This window comes from Sander lucioperca, chromosome 12 (genome assembly GCF_008315115.2).
Source record: "Sander lucioperca isolate FBNREF2018 chromosome 12, SLUC_FBN_1.2, whole genome shotgun sequence".
NCBI lineage: Eukaryota > Metazoa > Chordata > Actinopteri > Perciformes > Percidae > Sander > Sander lucioperca.
Window position 1 is genome coordinate 6,443,405 of NC_050184.1, and position 24,188 is coordinate 6,467,592.

The 24,188-nt window shown below is 39.3% G+C and overlaps 1 protein-coding gene across 4 annotated transcripts in view; it reads left to right on the top strand.

The window, feature by feature from the left end:
- Nucleotides 1–1,047: 1,047 nt before the first annotated feature.
- Nucleotides 1,048–24,188, top strand: part of clstn1 (calsyntenin 1) — a 40,648-nt gene continuing 17,507 nt past the window's right edge. For 2 of the 4 annotated variants that reach the window (XM_031286414.2, XM_031286416.2), the window contains exons 1-6: nucleotides 1,048–1,319; nucleotides 17,681–17,803; nucleotides 20,364–20,393; nucleotides 21,935–22,130; nucleotides 23,224–23,432; nucleotides 23,933–24,082. In XM_031286414.2, coding sequence (XP_031142274.1) covers nucleotides 1,238–1,319; nucleotides 17,681–17,803; nucleotides 20,364–20,393; nucleotides 21,935–22,130; nucleotides 23,224–23,432; nucleotides 23,933–24,082 — 790 coding nt within the window. In that variant the 5' untranslated portion in view covers nucleotides 1,048–1,237. The remainder of the gene's footprint in view (nucleotides 1,320–17,680; nucleotides 17,804–20,363; nucleotides 20,394–21,934; nucleotides 22,131–23,223; nucleotides 23,433–23,932; nucleotides 24,083–24,188) is intronic. The other 2 variants (XM_031286415.2, XM_031286417.2) reach the window with 1 other exon arrangement.

Below are 24,188 nucleotides of genomic sequence, written 5' to 3' on the forward strand. Positions count from 1 at the left end.
TGTTCCTAAGAAAAAAATGCAAATAATAAGCAAATTCTGTATGACAGAAGGGACTGAATTTGAGTGATAATCAAATCCAAGAAAACTATAAATACTACTAAATACTGTCGAGTGTGTGTAGACGTTTCTTCTTTTTAAGTGGCCTCAGAGATTTTGTTGGTAAACACAGAAGTAGGCTACGGTGTGCTATACGTCATCTTTGCAAACACTTAAAAGATAGATGATTTTATCAGCTCTTTTAGCAGACACATGCCAAACATGCTGTGTAACCCAAATTAATTTAGTCTGAGGTGGGAAGTAGAGTATACATTTTGTTTGATTTGTTATTAACTGTTAGTGTTTTACAAAGCACACCATTTTAAACAGTATTAGTTTTATAACGTTTTGGCAGCTATCTTAATTTGATTAAATTTGATCAATTGGGAACTAGGGTTCAAGAGAACAAAACTGACCTCCCATGCATTGTTGGATTAACCTGCTAGGAGACAAAAATTAGGCTACCTGTGGGGCCCAGATTAGCCCACCATTGCTCCTTGTCTTTGAGCAATACTTACTAGTTTTTCTGTGCTAGAATACAACCTAGCTCCAGATTGGCTGTGAAGTAATTTTGAGATATGATTTAAACACAAAGCTGAAATAATAACCCTTAAATAAACTGGGAGCTTTCAGAGCCCCTGGCGTTCTGGGGCCCCAGGGCAGTTGCCCACTTTGCCAACTTGACAATTCAGCCTTGCTCCCATGCAGGAAAGGTTCCTTTGTTGGTTTAAAATAGGAAATCTCGAGTTCTGATTTATAATCAAAGACGGGGTAAATGTCTTCCATTGGCATTTTTACAGGTCAAATCCTCACCTGAAAAATTCTGGTTGCTAGCTAAGTAAACTTCCTCATTCGCCTTATTTTGTCTTTCTATTGTGATTCGGTGTTTAGATTTGACATAAATACCAGTCACGGGGGACGCAAGAATGCATAACAACAAAGAACGTGTATTATTCAGTGCGCTCGGAACGTGTCTGACATATGACCCACAGTCCCTGAACGTATCAATCTGCAAAACTGCGAGAGAAGCGGTGATTGAAGGGGATAGCAGAGCGGCGGCGGTGACGGCCATCTTAGAGCTACCGTGGTAACCACTCATCTTCTGGATTTTATTTTTCTTGTTGGAAAAACATTCTGCCTGACTGACGAGGGAAGAAGAAGGTTGTTTTTTTACTTCGCCGCGGTTGAACTCGAAGTCGGGATGCGGTTCCGTGGGAATACACAATTTGCATCCGCTGTCGGACTGGTCCTCGGACTATTATGTGCGGTGGAGGCAGCTAAAGGTAACTAAGCAGGGATTTATATCTCGTTGTGTCTTGCTGTAACGTTACGTGTCAGACAGGTTTCTTTGAAAACGTTGGGACTTAACAGTTCTCCTGAGCTTTCCGGTTGTTCCCAGGCGTTGAGGGTTAAAACTAACGTTAGCTCGGCTGTGCGGTCCTGAGGGATGTTCAATAACCTGTTCAGGGATGGTCAGCTAGCCGCAGCGGATGGATGTAGCGAAGTACCCCGGCGGCAGCAAGTGCATCCCTTATGATATTGCATCAATTTTCACCTTTAATAACCCCAAATTACACATTATATTTTAACTGCTGTTATTATCAATGTGTAAGATTTTATCCTAAAGCGCAAAAACCTGAAGTAGGCTACTTTGGAGATAATATCAAGGCCACGAAACGACCACCTTCTGTCATCTGCATTCAGTCTATTTGTGGACACTGGTGTCCTCTACTCACTTCTTAACAATTTGATATAAGATTAAAAATATTTCTCACCCTCTGCAAAGTTCGTAAAGAAAATCAACTTGTTTGTGTCTGATCCATCCCTGTCCTGTCGTTTTTAAAAAATATCTGAGTACATCTGAATTAAGGCTAGTGATGATATGTTTCTTAACCCCCTTTTTAGATTCAGTGTTATTAATCCACATAGGTGTTTTCTTCCATAGGCCTAATGCTTGGTTTAGCAACGTTGTGTTCGCACCACGATTGAGCTTGGTTGGCTACGCATTGCAGATCCTCTTCACAAGCCCCTGTTTGGTCGGTGGATTTAATAATTTATGTTCTGTGATCACAGGCTTAAGTAAAAATCCCTCAGTGTATGGGCCTACTTATTATAACCAGAGATTGTATAAGAACTGTAAGTGCAACTGCGCTCTTCATTTGCAATGTCACCGATGGAAACCACACACTGAGGAGAGACATGCCTTTATTTGCTGCAGGGCGGTCCACCTCCCTCCTTACAACAGCTCACTGCTCAGACATGAACACCCTCACTGCACGAATTTATAGACTGTTTTCACATTAAACCCAATCCATTGACTCGCCAGTGTGAGCTTCCCGTTTCAGGGTGTGTAAAGGCAGGTGCATATTAGTCACTGGCCATATTGGCATGCCTGGGCAGTCACTATCGCTTGAGGCCAATGTATGTTGTTTTCTTTTAATGTTTCACCCCGTTTTATTCTCTATGAACAGACCATGAATTGATATAGATACCATAAAAGTCTGAACAGGGGCTTCTAATCCAGCCATGTTTTTTCCTGTTGCCACGTCAAGCAGCACCTGGAGGCTACCATTTGTAAAGCAGTAACTTAATTTCTTTTTTTCATCAATCAAAAGGAAAAGGCCTGTAGCAGTTATTCATGGTGGTAGTGTGTGAATCGGTCTTTTTATGTTGTAGCCAGTTGTGTGTTTGTAAAGTGCACCTGCTGACTTCCCTGTTTTTATCAGCACAGGAGCCCTGTGAAATCACCGTCTTGGTGAGGGCTTATCTTTTATTAACCAAAGGTCACTTGCTTATTTTGTGCGCCACCTCTTGTCACCTACAGTCCAGCTTTACATTTCCACGGCTTGTTGTTGATTCTTTTTTTTATTACCAGCCACCTTTCAGCGGAGGAGGAAGCATATACTCCTCAGGTTTTTCCATAAGTCGTTCATGCTCCTGAATCCTCTAGTTTAGATGTCTACAAGTTATTTGATTTTATTGCTAGAGAAACAGGCTGAGCTTCAGCGCATTCAGGTGAATTTATCAGCATTGGCAAGAGATGTTGTGGTCGACATTTATATCGATATTATATTGACATCGATATATAAGACTAAATATCATATTGAATTTTGGATATGGTAATATCGTGATATGACACAAGTGTTGTCTTTTCATGGTTTTAAAGGCTGCATTACAGTAAAGCAATGTCATTTTCTAAATTTACCATGCTGTTTTATTATTTGCCTTTAACCACTTAGTCATTACATCCACATTATTTATGATTATTTATCTAAAATCCCATTGTGTACATTTTTTGTAAAAGCACCAAAAGTCAACCCTACAATATCGCATCGATGTATTTGGTCAAAAATATCGTGGTATTTGATTTTCTCCATATCGCCAAGCTGTATCCTCAGCTATTCGCCAACTCGTTCATCACTGATGACGTGGCTACAACAACCCTAGAAGGGTGTGTTGAAAAAATATGTTTTTGATACCTATCAAAATTCTTATCTACTGTATGATTCATTACACTGCGAGCAAGGCAATGCCAGTGTGTGTAAAACTGGTGCAAACACGTATCTTCTGTGGCAGGCCTGTTAAAGCCTCACAGCATTTTAGGCTTTTAACTCCTTGGTGTTGTCCACCGCTGATAATGTTTTTTCTTCTGAAGTTTCTCAACTTGTCCATCATGGTTTTTGTCACTTGTTTTCTAGGTCTTGCCCATGTAATCTATTTATTTTTCTGTTTTGATCATCTGCGGGGTGTCTTCATTGTCTCGAGTCAAACATTAGGTCTGCTGAAAATGCATGAACCTCCTCTCTGCACACACGGCCAGACAAAGGAAAAGCTGGCTGCTGGGAAGTTTCTTGGCCCATTCATCATCAAATTAAGCAATTCTATTTGAACAAATTGGATGCCCTGCTTTGTGTGGTGCTGAGTTAACGCGTTCCCCTCACGTGTACACATGTTACAGGTTAGGTGCAAATGTTCGCTCTCAGTCTTCCTCTTCTTGCATTTATTGGAAAAGCCTACCATTGATCCACTGAAAATTACATGTCAGTGAGGGTTAGAGCAATGTATCACGTCAATATTTTTCTTTTTAAATTGAAACACCTTTTCGGTTCTTCTCTGATCACCGCCTCATTAAAATATTCTGTTTATTTTATGCTCGTATAAATACATAAGACATGCAGGAAAATATTTTACACTTTCTTTATTCTTACTAAAATTGCTCGCTTTTATTTGAAAAATTATTTAAATGATTATGATCATTACATCAACTAATATATGAATTCACTAATCAATTCTGCTGTAGTCTAAGTGCTTATTCACAGGCTTTTCTAAGTGGCCATTAGCAGCTTCACTTACACAAACATTGATATCAGCCTTCAAAAATTAATATTTGTTGAAACCTACCTTATGAAACGCTCTCATCCCATATAGGCCTATTGATTAGAGGATCACAGAAACCAAAACCTGGGATGACTGCCATCAGTGACCTTGTTGACCCTGGGTTAATAAATATGCTCACATTTTCACATTTGTTGACCCTCAGATTCCCCATTTTAAACCTTTTAGCTCCCAACAATCTGCGTGACGTAAGTCATCTTGCTATGTTATGGCAAACAGGCAAACTATGTGGATGCACACAGCTGACAATGACTGCATTGTTTGGCTCTCCCATGCAGCTCTTGTAACTGTTGTATCGTATGCCATCATTCAGCGCCAGTTTACAGACTTGTTTCTCCTAAGAAATAACATCATTAAATACCAACTGAACTGTTTTTCTGTCATTAGCCAGATGTCTAAAGTTTCACTTTGACTTTTGAGTCATGGCTTTTGTCAACTGGTAAAACAAAAAAGAAAATGCCAGCTGTCATCAGTGCGTCACTCGAGGTGGTTTTGATTGATAGGACCCATTTCATTTGATGCTTAGTGATCTACTTCATGTATTCCACAGTGTTTAGTCAATACAAGATAAATGGCTTAATCATCACCAGTCATTGGACACAGATGCAACTAAAAAGGACTCAGAGACCTCACATACCTTTGCATATTATACTGTTGTGCCACCTTATTTGCAGGAATATTAAGAGTTGTCCATCCAAATGTAATTACAGTTTTACAATGTGTTCAAGTGTTATGGTAGTCAGTGTCAAATATACCATGCCTACAAGATATTGGCAGCCAATTATAGGAAAATAAAATGGAACACCAAAAAAACGAATTAATAGCCTAAACATTGTCAGACTCAGACAAATATGCATCAAATCTAGAGGAAGATTGGATAAAATTTGTTGGCGGAAAGTTTGAAAAGAAAATCCAAAAATAGGCCTTTTACACTTCATGGTACAGGAGTTATGAGCACCAAAGTGCCTTGTAACTGGCCGCATGGTGGCACTACCCACAGTCAAACCTAATCACTCACTCTTTGGGTAATTGCCTGCATTTACACCTGATTTAATTTAAACCTGTTGTGTATTTATTGTAATATCCTGCTGACAAACCGAAAATCAGGACTGAGGTATTGAAGGAACTTTGCATTGTTATAAAGTGGGATTTAAAATGTATTACTGCTTCTGTGTAGTAGTATAAGAACCATTACCAAACATTTTACCCTGTATTGCCCTGAATAACAGTTTACTTGCCCTACACAGAGGCCCCGTTCCTGCAAGTTAACTCTTACATTTCTTTCAGTATCAGAGATTTCTCAGAGGAACAAAGGGCTTTTAGGTCTAGACTTCAGGGGTCGGGCTGTTGACTAAGCACGTCACAATGTGGCCACTGTTCGTGGGATCGCAACTCAAGCCCCTCAAGAATGTGTATATGAGATAATCCCACGAAAGTGCTAAATTGTTGAAGCATTTATATTTGTTAATTTGCCACTTAGTGCTAGAAAGATAGCCTAGGCCATGAGAATATTGGACTCAATTTGGGTCGGTGGTGACTTTCCTGTCATTGGTGCCTTCGCTGGCTGAATGGAGTCAGTGAACTGTCAAGAATGGGTCATTCAGTTGTGAATATTAAGTTGTGCCAGATGACTGTGAAGTTGTTTCAGCTTGCCACAAAGAAAGGAGTTTACATATATGTGAGCCCTTGGTCCTGATGTTATACATTGGAACTGCAGAGCAAAACGTAATATTCAGAAATGAAAACAGCAATATGAGAAAGTGTCAGAATATCCAGAATTTTAATTAATTTTCACTTTATATAGTATAATGATATGAATTAGTTAAAAATTAATGATTTTACAGGGGCAGTATCTTGTGAAGATATTACAATCAACTATCCAAATCCACTAACATTGTAATAGCAGAAATATCCTTTTTCTTCTGTAAAATGCCAATATTGAAATTGCATACCTAATTCTGAAATCAATATCCATTTGTATTGGTGTGAGTGTAATAAAAACCAGAGCATACATGTGTTAATTTGATCCACATCTGTAGCTTATATGGCTGTGTGACCTCCTCCATTAAGTCCCATTGCTTCCAGGAGCAAAACTGGCACTGCAGCTATTCACATTTGGGCGTGTCCACATTAAGATTCAGGCTCCATGGGAAACAGGTAACCAAAGAGCACATATACCTGCCACAGGTCAGCTGCACCCGACTGCCTGCACAGAGCTCTAGCCGTCTCACTCTCACTTTTTCACTCTCACTGGCTCTTTTGTGCCGTTCACACAGAGAGGTGATTGAGTTGCGTTCAAGGTTTTGCGACTCCCAACCCCCTCTTCAGAGAAGCATACGGTCCTTGAGAGTGTGTTCGTTCTGTCGGGTGGTTGACACTGCATAGAAGACAAACAAATGTTGTTGCCTGGCAAGGAAACTGAGAGGCTCTCCTGTGTGAGCAGGGTGTTGAGGGAGTGAGGGCCTCTGGGGTCTGGGTTTCCTTTAAGGGTCCCTAGAACAGTCTCCAGTCTGTGATGGAGGTGGCTTGCGTCAACAAGCTGAGAAGCTTGCAAGGCAAGACAAACAGAGAAGTGTGCCCACGGTTTCAGACCGTGAGCAGATTGTCCATTGATTATTCCTGTTCCATGGAATTAAGAGAGCCACTCACCAGCATAATTAAAGTCATTGCTCGACTCAGATTTGCATGCCCCTCATAGTTTTGCCTGTTTGGCTGCAATTTCTGTTTGTCTCTGTTGGATATTGCTGTCTGACATCAATACGTCCTGAGCGGCTTTCTAAACTGCCACGAGGGGGTCCTGTGGTTCTGGTTGTTGAAAGTTCTTCTTCTGGCAAGCACAGAGATTTTGAATAGTTAGAAATATTCCATAGCTGGAATTGCCTACTGCTCAGTACATACTCAGAGGCAGTTGATGTAAGTGGTGCATTTTCTTCTGTATTTAGTTTTCACAGTTTAAACTGTTCAAAATTTTCCAATTTTTTTTTCTCCCCGTCTCCCTGGAAACACCTCAAGGTCAGACGATCACCTGATCACAGACACGGCCTTCTCCTTGCTTCAGTGTACTGCTGCAGCTAATGGAACAAATATGAAAACAGCCTGGCAACAGAGAGGCTTTATTTAGTCTCAAACAATGAAAAGACGGCCTGCACACTCTGCTTGTAGAGCTTGCTGCCACTTATGTTGTCTGTGATTGGCAAATTTTGCCATTGATTGAAGTTATTTGTAATCCAACATTTGCACCAGAGTGTAGACTGGTTGTTCAGAATTTAATCACATGCACCAGCTGCTCAATATGTGATTTATGTAAACATTTTCACACTGTTTGTATCAGTATGATGATAGTGTAGTAGTAAGTAGGCTACATACTATAATGTTATCTGAAATCTCTAAGGACATAAACCAAGCGGCCACCTCCGGTGCTAAGAAACTGCAGTTCATCAAGTGGCCACTTGAGGCTGGCTCCAAAAGGGTGTCAATCCCCATGTAAAAATGCCCAACTTTACAGCAGAATTAAACATGGTTACAGCTTGGTAAGTGGACTACTCTAACTATGTGTTCACACTTGGCAGTAGAATGTGTCTCTACATGCATCATGAGTGATTCATATAAATCATACATTATTACAGAAATGTGCGATGACTAATGAAAAAGCACTGTCTACAGACTTTGTCTGTGTGCCGAAGGATGTAACTTTGCATTATGGCACTATGCATGTAATATCTTCGGGTTTTTGTTTGTACTTTCAGATATCTGCTTTATTTTACCAATTCATGTTTGCTTATAGGAGTCGTGTTAAGTTGACGACCCAACCTTTCCTGATTTTGCTGCTTCATAATAAAAGCTTTTATATTACAAAATAATGGGGGACTTTTATTGTGAAGAATTTAGGAAATTAAACATCCACCGTTTTACAAACGCTGCTTTTACAGGTCAGGCTTGCCGGCTTCTAAATAACAAATGCAGAAGTTGCGATGTAAGAACAGAAAAGTCTGTAGCTTAATATCCTACATATTCGTGAATTCGAATACATTTTATGAAACAAAAAACAAAGGTTATCGTCTAGCGCGTTCCCTTGGGACCTCTGTACCGCCGACTCGGCCGCCTTTTCCAGGCTAACACGGGGCACTGAGCTCCAGATGTTTTAAAGCAGCCATATTATGCTCATTTCCAGGTTCATAATTGTATTTTAAGGTTGTACCAGAATAGGTTTACATGGTTTAATTTTCAAAAAACACCATATTTTAGTTGTACTGTACCGCTCTCTCTCACTGCTGCAGATCCTCTTTTCAGCTGGTCTCTGTTTTAGATACAGAGTGAGACCTCTTTTCTTCTTCTTCTTCTTCTGTACTATCTTTGATTGCACTTGCACATGTGCAGTAGCTCAGATGTAGATCATGTCAGCTAGCTAGCTCCATAGACAGTAAAAGAAAGGCTGTTTCTACAACTTCGGTCAGTTACAAGGCAGGATTAGCTGGGAGACTTCTAAATGAAGGCGCACATGTAAGTAGTTCTTTTGTAGATTATGGTGAACTTGTGTGTGTTGTAGCAGTGCTTTGCTATTGAGAATGAGGTAGCATGCTAGCGTTAGCATGCTAGCGTTAGCATTAGCATGCTAACGCTACGAGCTAATGGTTGCGGTTAGCCTGCTCGTTTCGGCTTGTGACGTCACAAGCCGTGCCGATTTTGAACAGCTCACCCAGAGACTGAAGGCAGGACACATTCAGAAACTGTATCTCACTCTAAACAGCATGGATGGATTTTTTTCAAAGTTTGTATGTGTGTGGAAGCACCAGAGACACAACATAACACCCCAAATCCCAGTGATTTTTTCATAATATGGGCACTTTAAAATACAAAGACAGGCAAAACACACAGGCCCTGACCACCTCCAAATGCGGTCTGAGTGATCGGATCTCAATGCCTCCTCAGTGCAACCTCGGTGCATTCCCACCTGTACTTAGAGCTCTCTACTGAAGCAGAGCCCTCTACAACGTGTCACAGGCCTGACACTTGGCTGCACCATCATCATTACACAACACGCCCTCAGAGGTTCCCAGGCATTATCAGGCTTTATCTGATAATTATAGACTGATCATCTGCTGCAGTTATGCTGCTACAATCTGGACAGCTGTGGTGCATTTCTCTGGCTCTCCCTGGGTGACCAGTAGCCTGTAAACAGTCTGGTATCATTGTATTTGGTTAAGTACATGGCAGGAGTGATGGTTATACAGTAGCAGGACACGTGTAAAGCTTTTGGGCAAGTGTTGGGGAGTCAGAATGATTTTATTCCCCCTCCATGAGGAAGAGACATCACAGCAGTGGCATGGAGGCAGTGAGAGTGTGTAAAGGCATCCTGTTGAATCTCAGGTTTAGCAGGACCTATTGTGGCCCTAACATTCTCGCAGGAAGTAATTCATCACGGTTAATAGGTCAAACTGTAAAGGTTAGGCTAGAGCGAGCCAACCGTAAAGGGCTTTGTCTTTGTGTTCATGTGAATGGTCAGTGGTGTTAGTGGTTTGTCATGAAAGAAGTCAGTGATGGCACAAATACAGTAGAATCTAATTCTGTGAGAAACGCTGAACAACGCATCCATACCAGACTGGGGTATCGAATTTGGGTATCGAGAATCATGGAATTTTACCAGGTAATGGTATCGACTATTACATTTCTGGTATCGTGAAATGCCTACTCCAAACAAAACCCAGCCAAAAATACACATACACTCAGTTGCCACTTTATTAGTTACACACCATTTATATCAACAATGGTAGGCTAAATAACAAAACAAACTTTCTGTAAAGGCTAACGTATAAGTTCAAATCAACACCTTCAAAAATAGTTTTAACGAAAACTGAACATTACGATCTTCATGAAAGTAGGATTTATTGCAAGCCTATATTAGACTGTATTATTATTATTATTATAAATAACAAGGTGTACCTAATTAACTGGCAACTTAGTGTACTTACATTTATCAACATAGTAGTAAATACATATATATGTCCCTCTATACTTCACAGGCACATGTGCCAGTACAACAGAAACAAGAAAAGACAGCAGGTTGAAAACTCATCCTTCTTTAAGAGAAACTAATCTGTACCTTTTTCTATACATGACAAAGCATGCATTATTTTAATAACCAATTTATTTGAAAGCATTAATGGTCTCTTAAGATACGCACTCTGGTTTAAAAGAGTGCAGGGGACAGAGACATAGAGCTGATCAGTAGATGGCTTGGCACTGGCACAGCTTGGCACACAGTCACAGGTTGGACTTTATCCTTGTCTACCTGTTTTAAAGGAATTCAGCCATGTTTCAACCCTGCTCTCTGTCTCTCTCGCTCTCTCTCTCTCTCTAAAAAGTTCATGTTCCTCTGAGTTCTCCCTCTGTTTTTTCATTTGGACATCTTAAAGTGGATTCCCTTTGCTGGCGGGACATCTTTACTAATATCATTGTATCATGCTCATCATTAGACATGCATAATAAAGTTTTGGCAGCCTCAGTTGATTGTTTGATGTCTTGCCCGGTGCTTGACCTTGTCAGTGAATGAAGTACACGCATCCCATTATAGGATTAAGTGTCATTGGCTTTATTTGCTGCATAACAGGATTGCATACCAGGTAGTGTGTTGCCAGGCTGTAAGTGGGTCCAGTAACCGTCCATATGTGCTCGTACAGTAATGGATTGATATGTGTGTTTGTCCGCTGCGTCTGACACATCTTTAATTTCTCAAAGGCTTCTTAAATGATTTTATTTTGTGTCTGTGTCTGCTAGATGGGGCTTAATTTGTTTGGTAGTGGATACAGTATATAGTAGGGTTCATTTGTTGCTGGGTTTCTAAGAAATAAATCTATTATAATTATAATAATTTTTTTGTAGATGTGGTTCATTCTAAATCAGCAGCATAGGATGACTCTACAGGGTTAATATCAATTATTCAGCAAGAGGCAAACATCAGCCCATTATATCTGTGTATTTATATTGTGACTTTCCATCTAATATTTATATTAAGGCCAATGGTTTCTCTGTGCTAGAAATAGGATGGTGAGTCACTGTAGTCCTCCCCTTAAGCCCACAATGATTGCATGTTTGTGCAATGATCTAAAATCTTTGTAGCCAGCCCCTTTCTATTCACCTTTCTTCAGTCAGTTTGTACTCTAGCAGAAAAATACACATTCAATGGAATTAATGATGTACCATCCTTACTGTTTGTTCTTGAAGGCATCTTGTAATGGCTTAGTGACTTAAGAATTACAGCGTACACACAATCGCAGCATTGTCTTTTTCTTTTCAGCAATTATATTCAATAAAGGCTTCAGATAAATTTAGAGGCAAATTCAAACAGAATCATTGTGCTCTTCTTGTCTTTAAAGTTGAAGTATGCTGAGAAAGAAGTTTTCCGTAGACGTTACTCTTTTCTTGGCGTAACATTGTCCTACATTGCCGTGACCTCCTTAGGTTCAACGTGTAAGGATTTAGGACTATGATCTCTTTTGCCATTCTACATGGGATTAGAGCTGAAACAATTTATCAATTAGAAAATTAATCTGCAACAATTCTGATAATTCATTAATTGTTCAACCCATTGAACCTGTTCTCAGATTCTTAAATTGTAGCATTTGCTGTGGACTGTGGCTCAGACAAAACAAGTTATTTGAAGACGTCACCTTGGGCTCTAGGAGCTTGTGTTGAGTGTTTGTCACAATTTTGCGACATTTTGTAAATAAATAAAAAATAATGGATAGAATAGTTTAGAATGAATATAATCGTTAGTTGCAGCTACATGGGATTAAGCAAATTGCGACACAATTCTGTATCAGGCCTATTTTAATAGATTAATAATAAGACAAGACATTATGTCAATTTACAGTGGATACAAATTACAACACACACACACACACACACACACACACACACACACACACACACACACACAACACTTAAAGCTTCTCAAGCATCTTCTGCAATATGTCAGAGGGATCTTGATCAGTTTAATGTTGATTATTTGTTAGAAGTCAAGAGATTCTTCTTGAATTATCTGCTTTTATGTGAGTGAAGGACTGAGTGTGCAGGTTGTAATTGGGCCAGTAGTGAGTATACATCGCATTACATGAATTGGTTTCCCAATTAAGTTAAATTAAGTAAATGTCAGTCTTCCACACTAAACATCCTCAGTGTTGCAGCAGCGGGCCCCTCGACTGCTTCAAACATTTCAAAGCCCCTTTCCTAATCTCATTTCAATCTTAAATCCCAAAGCCTAGTCTCTCCCAGATAGTCTCTCCTTTATAATCATAAAAAAATCTTATCTTATAGGTAATAATAAATCACCCTGTTGTTTTGAAGAATAATGGTGTCTGCATTTGTGCAAATAAAATATCTTCGTTGCTTTGTGTCAAATGTTCACAGCACAACAAATGTTCTTCTCATTCACTGCAGGCTTGCAGGGAGATGATGAAGCAATCTTGTCAAAAGGGCCTTGTTGGCAATTTCACACATGTATGTGAGAATTTCACACTTTAAATATAATCGTGCTTTAGATTTCATTTAATGGGAGGTGTGTGTGAGTGAAAGGGGCTTTGATTTTAACAGTGATTTACGGGAGTAGTGCAGTTTGCTTTTGAATTCGCCTCCCCGGTCTGCCTTTTTATCCTCATAACTTCACCTAATCCGTGTCACGTTTTTCTGCTTCACAGTTTGCCATTTGTGAGCATATCTGCATCATCTCTTATTTCAATTGATCTGTGCTGCACATCTCAGACCATTGCTGGGAATTGGTCTCTTCTGTCAGACTTTGCTTGACTTCACAGCACAAAGTCGACACAGTTGTCTGACTTCCAAAATACGACATTTAGTTTTTCCTGTGCCAGCAGGCATTTGTTGTTTTAAAGTGGGTGAAATGCACTTTCTATAGTTAAACTCTTTTTCTAGGTCCTTGCTCATCAGTCAAGGTGGAGATAGATGCTAAAATGGACATAGTGCTTTTTAGATGAATTTAAATTACATTTAACTAGACCAGACAGGAAGGGCCCAGGCAGACAGCCTTCTTGGTTAGTTCATGTGTTATTGGTCAGGTTTAGGCCAAACTGCAGGAGCTTTGAGAATGCAGCTTGATGTTGTACCATTCAGTGTCGTCCTGGTTCAGTGCACCTCAGTGCTGAAGACGCCCTGGCTAACACTTACTGTGACTCTCTGGAAGCTAAAGCAGATTATTGTAGTAGTCTGGCCTGGCAATCTGTCTAAAGACATCCACTTCATTTTCGGTTTTCCATTAGCAAAAGTTGTCAATGGTACCTGTTTCTTTTTAGTACCACCTCAGTCAAGGTAGCGGGCTAAGCCGATACTAGAAGGTGGAATTAAAACACTGCAGACTACTGATTGATCAGAGAGGATCGTCATTCATTCGTTTTTCAAAATAAAACCAAAAAGCAAAAAATTACTTGTTTTCTCAGTACTCGTTTCCAAAACCAAAAAATGGATAATGGCTCGTTATTCCAATTCCTGATTTTGTGCTCAAATGAAAAATGGAAAAACCGCATAATGAGAGTTTTATTCAATTTTCATATTTTCAACTGCCACTAATTGTGTGCACCGGAAGTGACCTAGTAGAGATCACATACATATATACATGTTTTACTTTTTGGGTTTTATTTTGAAAAACGAATGAACCAATGATAGACAGATTAAAAGCGTCCACAATGTCTTATTCACTTGCCCCAGATTTTACAAATTGGGAGACCCGCACCATACGAATTGACCAGACCTCTTGAATTGACCTATTTTTAGTTGTGTCATGTTGAAAATGATATCACGGCAGTTTCACGCAACAGTGCTATGGCGATCAGCTGAGAATGCTGCGTGTACTATCCGCCAGGGGTGCACGATTCAGAAAATGTCGCGATTCGATTCAATATCGATTTTTAGGCTCAAGATTCGATTCAAAAACGATTCTCGATTCAAAAAATGATTCACATTATGTACATGTTGTTGTTTTTTTTTATAAAAAAATATGAATTGATTTTTGGAATTCTATGAATCGATTTTGAATCGGTAGAGCTTGAATCGCGATTCGAATATGAATTGATTTTTTTGCACACCCCTACTATCCACAAAAAAAAGAAAAGGACCTGGTACTAAAAGTGAGTCGAGCAGAGCAAGGCTGTACCACGTAGTGGAAACACGGCATAATTCATTGCATCACACCAATCCTGTGCAAGTCAAATTATTTGCATTGATCGTGTAATCCCTGAGAATTACACTAAATTATGTGAAGACACTCAACCCAAGTCATTTGTGTCGCTAAATTGGATTTGGCAGACTGACATTTAAAGTTGCCTGAAAACAGTCTCATTTATTTATGCTTTTGTACATTTTTCTTTTATCTGGTTACAGTTTGAAGCTCATAATATAATTGTGGCACAGATTGTGTTATGAACATCAGGCGTTTTCCTATTAGTCAGATAATGAATGTGTAATGTTGAGGCTTTCTGCAGCATGACACGGCTGTAAATTTAATTTCACTATGCAAAACACATTTCAATTAGGATTAAACTGTAAAGACTCACAAAGTAAAATCATTTTACTGCCTTTAATTCTGGATGTAATGTGTAACCTAAGAAGCTTTTTGTGTCAGCTGATTTGAAACGACTAATAAAAGTTTTAGCCTAGGTGTTAAATGATGAGTATATTACTTTAATTTTCAGAGGTTAAAATACTGAAAATTGCAGTCCATAATATGGCTGATTAACTTACCTGTGACAAAAGTAAAATCTGAAAATAATTACAGTTTTAATTATGGCATTAAATTATTAGGCCTAGTTTTTTGGTATATTTATAAAAGGTGTCAATATGTGTGTGCATTACCTCGGATACAAAAATCAATTATTGTGCTCTTGGACAGCGATAAAATCCAAGTGCTCCTGGTAAGTTCCTATAAAAATAGCATATATAGTTTGCTCATGAGTGCTTTTGGTTGAATGACAACAAAATAGACCTTATAATAGCAAACATAGCTGTTGGAGACTTTCATATTTAAGAAGCATAGTGCAACCTTGTCCTGCAGTGGAATAATTAGCCCTAAGAGGAGAACATGCTCACCAGGTGTGTAATTGATTTAAATTATTTGCTAAAAGTCATCAATTTTTCCCAGATGTATTCTCTTAAAACATTAATCAAGACTTCCATCACTTGCTGGTGCAGCTTTGTTTGCAGCTTTTTAAGCACAATATTTTAGAAACTTGGACATTATAGAGAAATCGCATTCAGAGCTTTATTTTCCACTGCCTGAGATTGTTCATGTGTGCTTAGATACTTCTGACAACTTAAAGCTTTAGTGCGTAATGTTTTGATATTATTGAAACTACGTTACATTCAAGCCAAAAAGCCGACTATCAGCTCCACACAACTCTCTCTGTATTTCTCAGTATGGCTATGTTCAGAAGATTGTGGCGTCCGGTGACTTTCCCACGCAGAAGCTCGAGTGAAGAGTCCATCATGTATTTTTAATCCTCCGTGTCCTCCTTGGCTACTAGCAACTGCGTGGAGGAGGGGTGGGGGCGCGTGCGTGATCACGGATGGCTTGTATCATGTGGACGTGGCGACAGTTTTGTTGTCTTTACTTAGAATTCCTCATGGGGGCGACAGAAACTACGCACTATAGCTTTATGGCTATATCAAATGCGTTTGAAAAAATAAATAAGCTCCTATAAAACCACTGGCAAATTATGGTGCTTCATAAATTATTAAAAAGATCATTGATAATCCCAGATGAATTATTACATAACCAGAACAGTTTCCTGCCTATTGTCCTGTTGTCCGTGATTTCCTGCCATTGATTAGGCTATCACAGTAATCCATTGTTAGCATGGATTAGCTTTAGTGCATGACATGGCCAAATTGAATTTATCAAGACGGTTTCCATTAAAAATGACCCTTTAAATGAAGGCAGTAGGGTTTAGGTGAGGACAGAAAGGCAGCATGTCTGAACAGAGCAGATGATTTAAACAAGCTCTGAATTTCCTGCATTCTTGAGTAGCTTCATCTTCTTTGAGAAAATGATTCAACATTTTCAAAGATTTTACTCAGTCAGTGTGATCAAGTAGTAAAAAAGTGCAGCTGCTTGTAAATAGGTCTTGCATAAAGCAATTATGTAATGGTTGCAGTCTACAGCCCTGATTAACATTAGGCTAACTAAATATGATATTTTTCCTGAACTACAATTATCATTCCAAAATACAGTCAAATAGTTGTGTGTGTGTGTGTGTGTATATATATATATATATATATATATATATATATATATATATATATATATATATATAAAATTTGGAAATACTTTTTTTTATTATTTTGTTACCGTCTTGTCATCAGGAAATGTACCTGGTGGTCTGTTACCACTCCCAGTGCATGTATTCCTCACAGTGCAGTCAGCCAGAGTTAGCATCACCTTTGCAGATCAGTAGCACAGGAATGCCATCCTCTCGCCCTGCTCTGGAGTGAGCACATATTGGCTGTAAGAGAGCTGCATCTCCCCTGCGTCAATGCTGTTTTGTAAGCCAGCCCAAATATGTCACCCACTGCAGCTTTTTCTGCAGCCGCCAGCTATAACAGAGTCCTGTCTGCAGCTGGGATGCTTCCCAGGCTGACTAGTACACAAAGCTGTGAACAGCCCAACTACTGCTCCACAAACTGGCCTGAAAGTCATAGCCAGAGCCTTTATCATACATGTAATGCCCCTGTCAAAATCCATTAACTGATACTGATTGTGGTTCTGTCTGTGTCTTGAAACATTACTGGCACAGAAAGTGCCATCCTAAAATCATCTTGAAAGAATTTGTCTTCAGTTTGGATAAATTGAACCATTTAACATAAGTACATTGTATTTAGGATGGAGAATGATTGATGTGCAATGGAAGTACAAGAGCAACAGATTTTCATATATATATATATATATATATATATATATATATATATATATATATATATATATATATATATATATATATATATATATATATATATATATAATATTAAATGCACCTAAAACATCATTAAAAATATACTCAAGCTGCATTTGGAAGAACGACAAAAGTGAAAGTAGCAATTTGAAAAAACAGATGAAATCTAATTATTAAAAGCAAAGGAAAAAAGATGTAAATTGCTAATTAGTGGTGGCAAGAGAAAAACAAGTTGCCTGTCAGGACATCTGTCTTTTTTTATAGACACTGACATTTCCTCTCTCTGTTTCTCACAGTCAATAAGCACAAACCATGGATCGAGACAACGTACCACGGGATCGTAACGGAAAACGATGACAAAGTACTTCTGGACCCTCCTCTAATTGCACTGGACAAGGATGCTCCTCTACGCTACGCAGGTGAGAGAGGAGGTTTAATGCTGCTGCTGCTATTCCTTTACTCCCTCAGCTTCACTTTCCTTGGAATGACTCATTTCACAATAAATGAAAAAGAAAACGTATTAATTGCTTTGTACCATTAAAGCTTTGAGATTGTGTTACATGTAATGGATGCAGAAAATCTGTTCATCCATCAATAATGCAAATTTCATATAATTGGATTCATAGATAAGGACATTGTTGTGTACGTTTAATGACATGTAATCTGTTTGCTAATGGACTATTCAGAAACACAACTAATGATTCTTTTAAACGAAATAAAAAAAAGCTTTATATAATATGCAAATACAACCTCAAATCTAGCCTCAGCATAATGCTTTGAAATCACGAGTATGTCATAGTTAATATATGAAGGCCCCTCTCTCTTCAGGGTGTTTCATTCTTTCTGTGATATATAGGTTATATTAGAGATTAAATGTTCACTTAGTAGTGAAGGAGAGAACAACTTTGCTTATTGTTGATTCATCATTTATGCATTCCTGGTAGTGGACTATGTACCTCAATGGCATTCTGCACATTAGACTTTTATGACATGCCTGTCATACTGACATACAGCTGGCTGCCATATTCTCCAGATTGGCCCTTTTAATATTTAGATCAAAATACTCTTTCATGTTTTTTTGTTTTTTTTCCCCCTTACAGTGGAGAGGCACAATTAGTGTGCTTTATGTACCAAGTCAGCATTCGCTCTGGGGGTTTTGATCACACCAGGATTGAATCTGGCCAGGAGCACTGGAAATGATTTCCTACCATTTCTCATAACATGAGTTGTGTGATCCTTTGTCTGCTAGTCCCTTCACACTCAGCGCTCTAAGCACTTGATATGACCATTTTCTATAATCTCAGATTACTTCTGTGATTTAGTAAGTGAGGCTTTAACATCCACATGCCTGTCAGAGGTGATGCCAAATGTAATATTCTTCACAAAGTTATGTGAAATCTCATTGTTCTCAAGAGCTGATCGGCCTTGCAGCACACAGTTTTTAAGGTGGACAGCTTCACCAAGAGGCCCATCATTTCTGAATGGCATGGAGTTGAATAATATGCCCATTCTCTGCATGATGTTTGTCTCCTTTCACAGTAAATTAGCGTTGAATACAGAGCTTGTTGCTCCCACTTTTTTTAGCTGGGGCTCCCTTTTTGATGAGCAGGGCTTTGCGAATGGACTGCGTGTTCTTGTGAACTAGCTCTCTCGAGACAGAGCAAGCAATCTGGCTTCATGTGGCAGCAAGGCTGACCTGCACATCTCTGCCAACACACAAGGTTCACTGTAAAGCTGACCCACAAAAGAAGCCCAATCACAGGTTCTCAAGTCAGATTAGTGTGAATATGTAAACATTTAGCATGAATGAGGATCCACTGTATGAGTTTGTGTGTGTATTTAGAGTGATGTACTGTGGGACTAGCTTTAAGTGTGTCTTTATCTGTGTGTTGAGTTCAGTCAGGCCGAGGAAATAGTTGAAACCAAGGCTCTTGCAAACTTGAAAATGAGCTCCGTGTTCATGGATGACTGTGCTCTAAAAGAAGCGAGGAACACAAAGCAGGGAGCATTTACCCACCAGATCTGGGTTATTTGATTCATGTCGGAACATTAGACGTCCTTGTTTCTGCAACACAGTTCCTGCAAATGGATGCCAAAGAATATGCAGCATATTGATTTATTAGCCACTTAATATTCTCAGATCATAATCCACTGTATTTATTTAGTGCCAGTGGTTAAATGATCACTGCAGTTCAAGCCTGTAAAATGAATACGTAACAATCGTGATGGCTGACCCGGGCTGAGCTGAGAGGCCTGTGTGAGCAGTGAAAAGCGGAGGAATTCCTGAAGCCGTGTGAGCTGGTCATTAGAGCTGTGTTGAACATGTAGGCTCACAACTCCCACTGCATGACCCTGAACAGCAGTCTCTCATGTGAAATCCATTTCTAATTGTTTAGTAGGTGAAAACTAAATGACCAGGTCCAACCCACTGGAGGCACTGACAGGGCTTTGAAACAAACAGCCAAGCAGAAAAGGACTTCATAAACTACAACTTATTTATTTGTTCTCCCAAGTTGCTTCTTATCTTGTAGTATGGATTTTTAATTATCAAATTGAATTAATAAATCCATCCACTAGTTTTCCATATGAACACTGTATGTGCAGTGTTTTAAGAAGTAAGACGAACTTGTTAAAGGACAGACTCTCCAGAATCCGCCAAAACATGCTGACATAAAAGAGTGAGATTTCTATAGCTTGCAATTGGATGTCCTGTCACTTTTTCACTAGTTGCTTCTTCTAAAAAGAGTTGCTGAGCCATTAATAAAACTGCAAATACTTCGACACAACTGGCTTTTCATACGTGTTTTAATCCTTCCTTTCTTTCAACTGGCAGAAGATGTTTTGCTTGTGAGAACTGAATATTTTTTGGATTTTGTAAGCTTATAGCAAGAGTATGTTTCCTTCCTGTCCTCTCTGTGTTTTCTCTGAGATCCTAACTTTTCTTTTAACTGATCTGGGTTTATCTTCTCTTCCCTGTAGAGAGTTTTGAGGTGACCCTCACTAAAGAAGGTGATCTTGGGCTCTTTCTTCTGCCTTGTGCTTAGTTGTTACTATTAACCCACTAACGCAAAAAACAGCATCCACACTTTTACACAGAAACTCCCGCCATGCTCTGTAATCTCCCCATTTGGTTTTCTCGATTTTATGTTTTTCTCACCCTCAATTTTTTAGACTTCCAACAGCTGGATGAAAAGTGTGATGTGGGGCTGACTGTACTTAGAAATATCTGTGCATGAGACATCCATTGCAGTTTGCAGACCCTAACAGTTTTTCAGCTGTCACCAGGAAACAGAAAGCTGCTTTAAAACAGGAGTTTTCAGTCACTTTGCTGCCATTTTGTCCAATCCTTTTAATTAAAAAATATGGAAGAAAAAGCCAATTATTGCCACATTTAATAATAAAGTCAAATCTGAAAGGACACACAAGATGATTTCACAACCTCTTAACATCCATGGCAATTGGAGCAGAAATTGACACTAGAATTGGTATTTTAATGTGAACGTCTTAAAAGCATCATCCATGTTCATGGTGCCTCTCTGCGACCTCTCAGATATATGCAGGTACAGTGACTCCTGTGGACTTTTCTGACATGAAAGTCTTCAACTGAAAGCTGCTGAGATTGTTAACTAATGCAAACTCTCTCTGCTGCAAAGTGTCTGTTGTTGCATCTTTGCCTCAGTGGATATATTGAGTTAATTCTCCACCACTAATCTCTACCATTAGCATGGCTGCAGTTGTCATTTGATGTGGATGTCAAGCAAGTTGATATTTCTAACCCCAGTTCTCATCCAGTATTTTTTGTTTGATTACTGTTATTGTAGCAGTTAAGCTCTCTTATGATTTAATTTGATATTGATTTATTTTGCAGTAGTTTTGAATGCAAGGCGAAATTACACAGGAAGACTTTCTTTGATTAAGAAAAATTATTTTTTAAGGTGTTGTCTAAGATTTTTTTTTTCTTTTCACAGACATTTTTGGGCTTTGATGACGGAATTGGTGCTTATCACTAGGCTATAATGCTCTATTGCAAATACTATTTTTGTTTCTTTTATTTATGTTAATTTTTGTTTCTATCATACAATAGTCATTTTATTCATTACAGAGATAAATGATCTTCACTTTAAATACTGTTCTCTATGTACTTACTTTTTCTGGCTTGGTTTCATAAATTTGATTTTTAAAATCCTAAGTACCTTTGTAAAATGCCTGTCCATATCTTTTTGGTTTCTGCCTGCATGACTGGATGCAATGTTTTCAAGTGGCTTGGAAAAGACACTCCGTCTTCTACAATACTAAATGTCCCACACCCTCTCCCAACCCCCCCAAGTACTCACCCATATGACAGTGCTTTTGGGCTTCCTCCACAGACACCACCCACCCCTATCTACAACTCCCTGGCACCCAAAACCTGTGGCTGATCTTTTCTTTTTTTTTTTTTTGCGTGAATTTATGGTTTTGTTGTTAACATAATTTTTCATTTGAACAATAAAATTTCACACCTTACGTCAGTCATTCTGAGCAAACTCTCTTTTGGCTCTTGGCGTGTTCAGGTGAGATTTGCGGCTTCAGGATCCATGGGCAGAATGTCCCCTTCGAGGCAGTGGTCCTTGACAAGTCCACTGGTGAGGGGGTCATCCGGGCCAAGGACAAGCTGGACTGCGAGCTGCAGAAGGAGCACACCTTCACCATCCAAGCCTATGACTGTGGAGAGGGTCCTGATGGTGCCAACATGAAGAAATCCCACAAGTGAGTTAACCTCTGCCAGTTCAGAAGTGTCTGTACCTGATTTGAACACAAATTTTCCTTAACCAGATTCTGTATAGTGTGACTGCAGTTAAAACAATCAGAGTGCAGTCAGTTTAGTTAAAAAATAAAACAAGTTTTGCATTTATATGAGCATTCAGATGAGGTGAGGTTAGGGCTGCAACGATTATTCAATTAGTCAATCGACAGAAAATGAATCTGTAACTGCTTTTGATCAGTTGTTTCAGTAATTTAAAAAAAATTAATGTCTCTGGGTTTTCAACTGTTGATAAGGTAAGGCAAGGCAGGGCAACTTTATTTGTATAGCAACAAGGCATTTCAAAGTGCTTTACATTAAAGAGCAATTCAAAACATAAATAAATATATAAAAACAGCTACAGCACACAATAAGACAACTGAACATGTCACCTTGGGCTGTAGGAAATAAGGGGAATTTTATAAACAAAATGATGAATGGAGAAAATAATCTGTAGAGTAATCAATAGGGCAGGCTGGGTATCGCATATGATTCCCCGAATAGATTAGATTCTGGCTCTCAAGGTCCCGATTCGATTACATTTTCAATTTGATATCAATTAGGTTAGAGAAATTTCAGTAACAATACCAGTTTTGCTTGGATATAAGTGAGAACTTGCGCTGTAAATTGTACAAGCAAGAAGCAAGCCTCAAATATTTTTTTTATAAATGTATGTACCAGGTTAATTAAGAATTGACCCCCATGGGCGCCTGGGTAGCTCACCTGGTAGAGCACGCGCTCACATAAAGAGGCTTAGTCCTCGACACAGCGGCCACGGGTTCAACGCCGACCTGCGGCCCTTTGCTGCATGTCATTCCCCCTGTCTCTCCCCTTTCAAGTCTAAGCTGTCCTGTCAGAAATAAAGGCCTAAAATGCCCAAAAAATAATCTTAAAAAAGAAGAAGAGTTGACCCCCAAAAAGTTTGTTTAAAGTACTTTTTACTTAACAGGACTAATATGACATGTCATTGACAAACAGTCGTCACATTCTTTTATTAAGTAAGTATGTCTTTGAACATCCCTAGCTGACAGTGTCCTAACTCAAGCATGTCCATTTCAGGGCCACTGTCCACATCCAGGTGAATGACATCAATGAGTATTCGCCAGTGTTCAAGGAGAAGTCCTACAAAGCCACCGTTATCGAGGGAAAGAAGTATGACAGCATCCTGAAGGTGGAGGCAGTGGACGCCGATTGCTCTTTCCAGTTTAGCCAAATCTGCAACTACGAGATTGTCACCCCCGATGTGCCCTTCACCATCGACAAAGATGGTAAGAACCTACACCTAGCAGCCTTGTTTTAATGCATGTCGGGTAAACCCTGCAGTGCATGCGTAAGACACATCACATTGATCTGTGTAAACGCAAGACTGTCATTTAGAATTCAAGGCAGCTTGTTGCCTTGTGAGACGACGACGGTCTCCTTGAAATGTCACCCCAGTTGGTCATTTGTGTCGGACTGTAGGATTATTTATCTTCATGTCTTGTATAACTAAATGAAAGAGCCAGTAAAAACCAGATCAGGCTTTTCAGAGATGTCAATTATTATATTGCGCTTTTAGTTCAGCTTGACAGTGAATCACTTTTGAGCTATTTAGCAAAGATTTCAATTTGGCAGCCTTTTTTAAAAAATATTTGAAAATACTTTGTTTTGGGCTGCTGCTTATCAGCTCAAAGTTTTTTGAGCTGAATACATTTCCTAGCTTAGGTGCAGCTTTGAAATTAAACAAAGTGCGGCCCTCACGCTCTCTCTCTTTCCCTGCTTCACTCAGGATTCATCAAGAACACAGAGAAACTGAGCTACGGCAAAGAGCACATGTACAAGCTGACTGTGACCGCCTACGACTGTGGAAAGAACCGTGCCTCCGAGGACGTTCTGGTCAAGATCAGCGTCAAGCCCACCTGCAAACCCAGCTGGCAAGGTATCAAAGCTCTCCTCTACTCGATGTAGCTCGCCAAACATCACTGTTTAGGCGTGTCTCTGTGTTGAACAAAAGCGATCCACTGATGCCATTGTCAAAAAGGTTA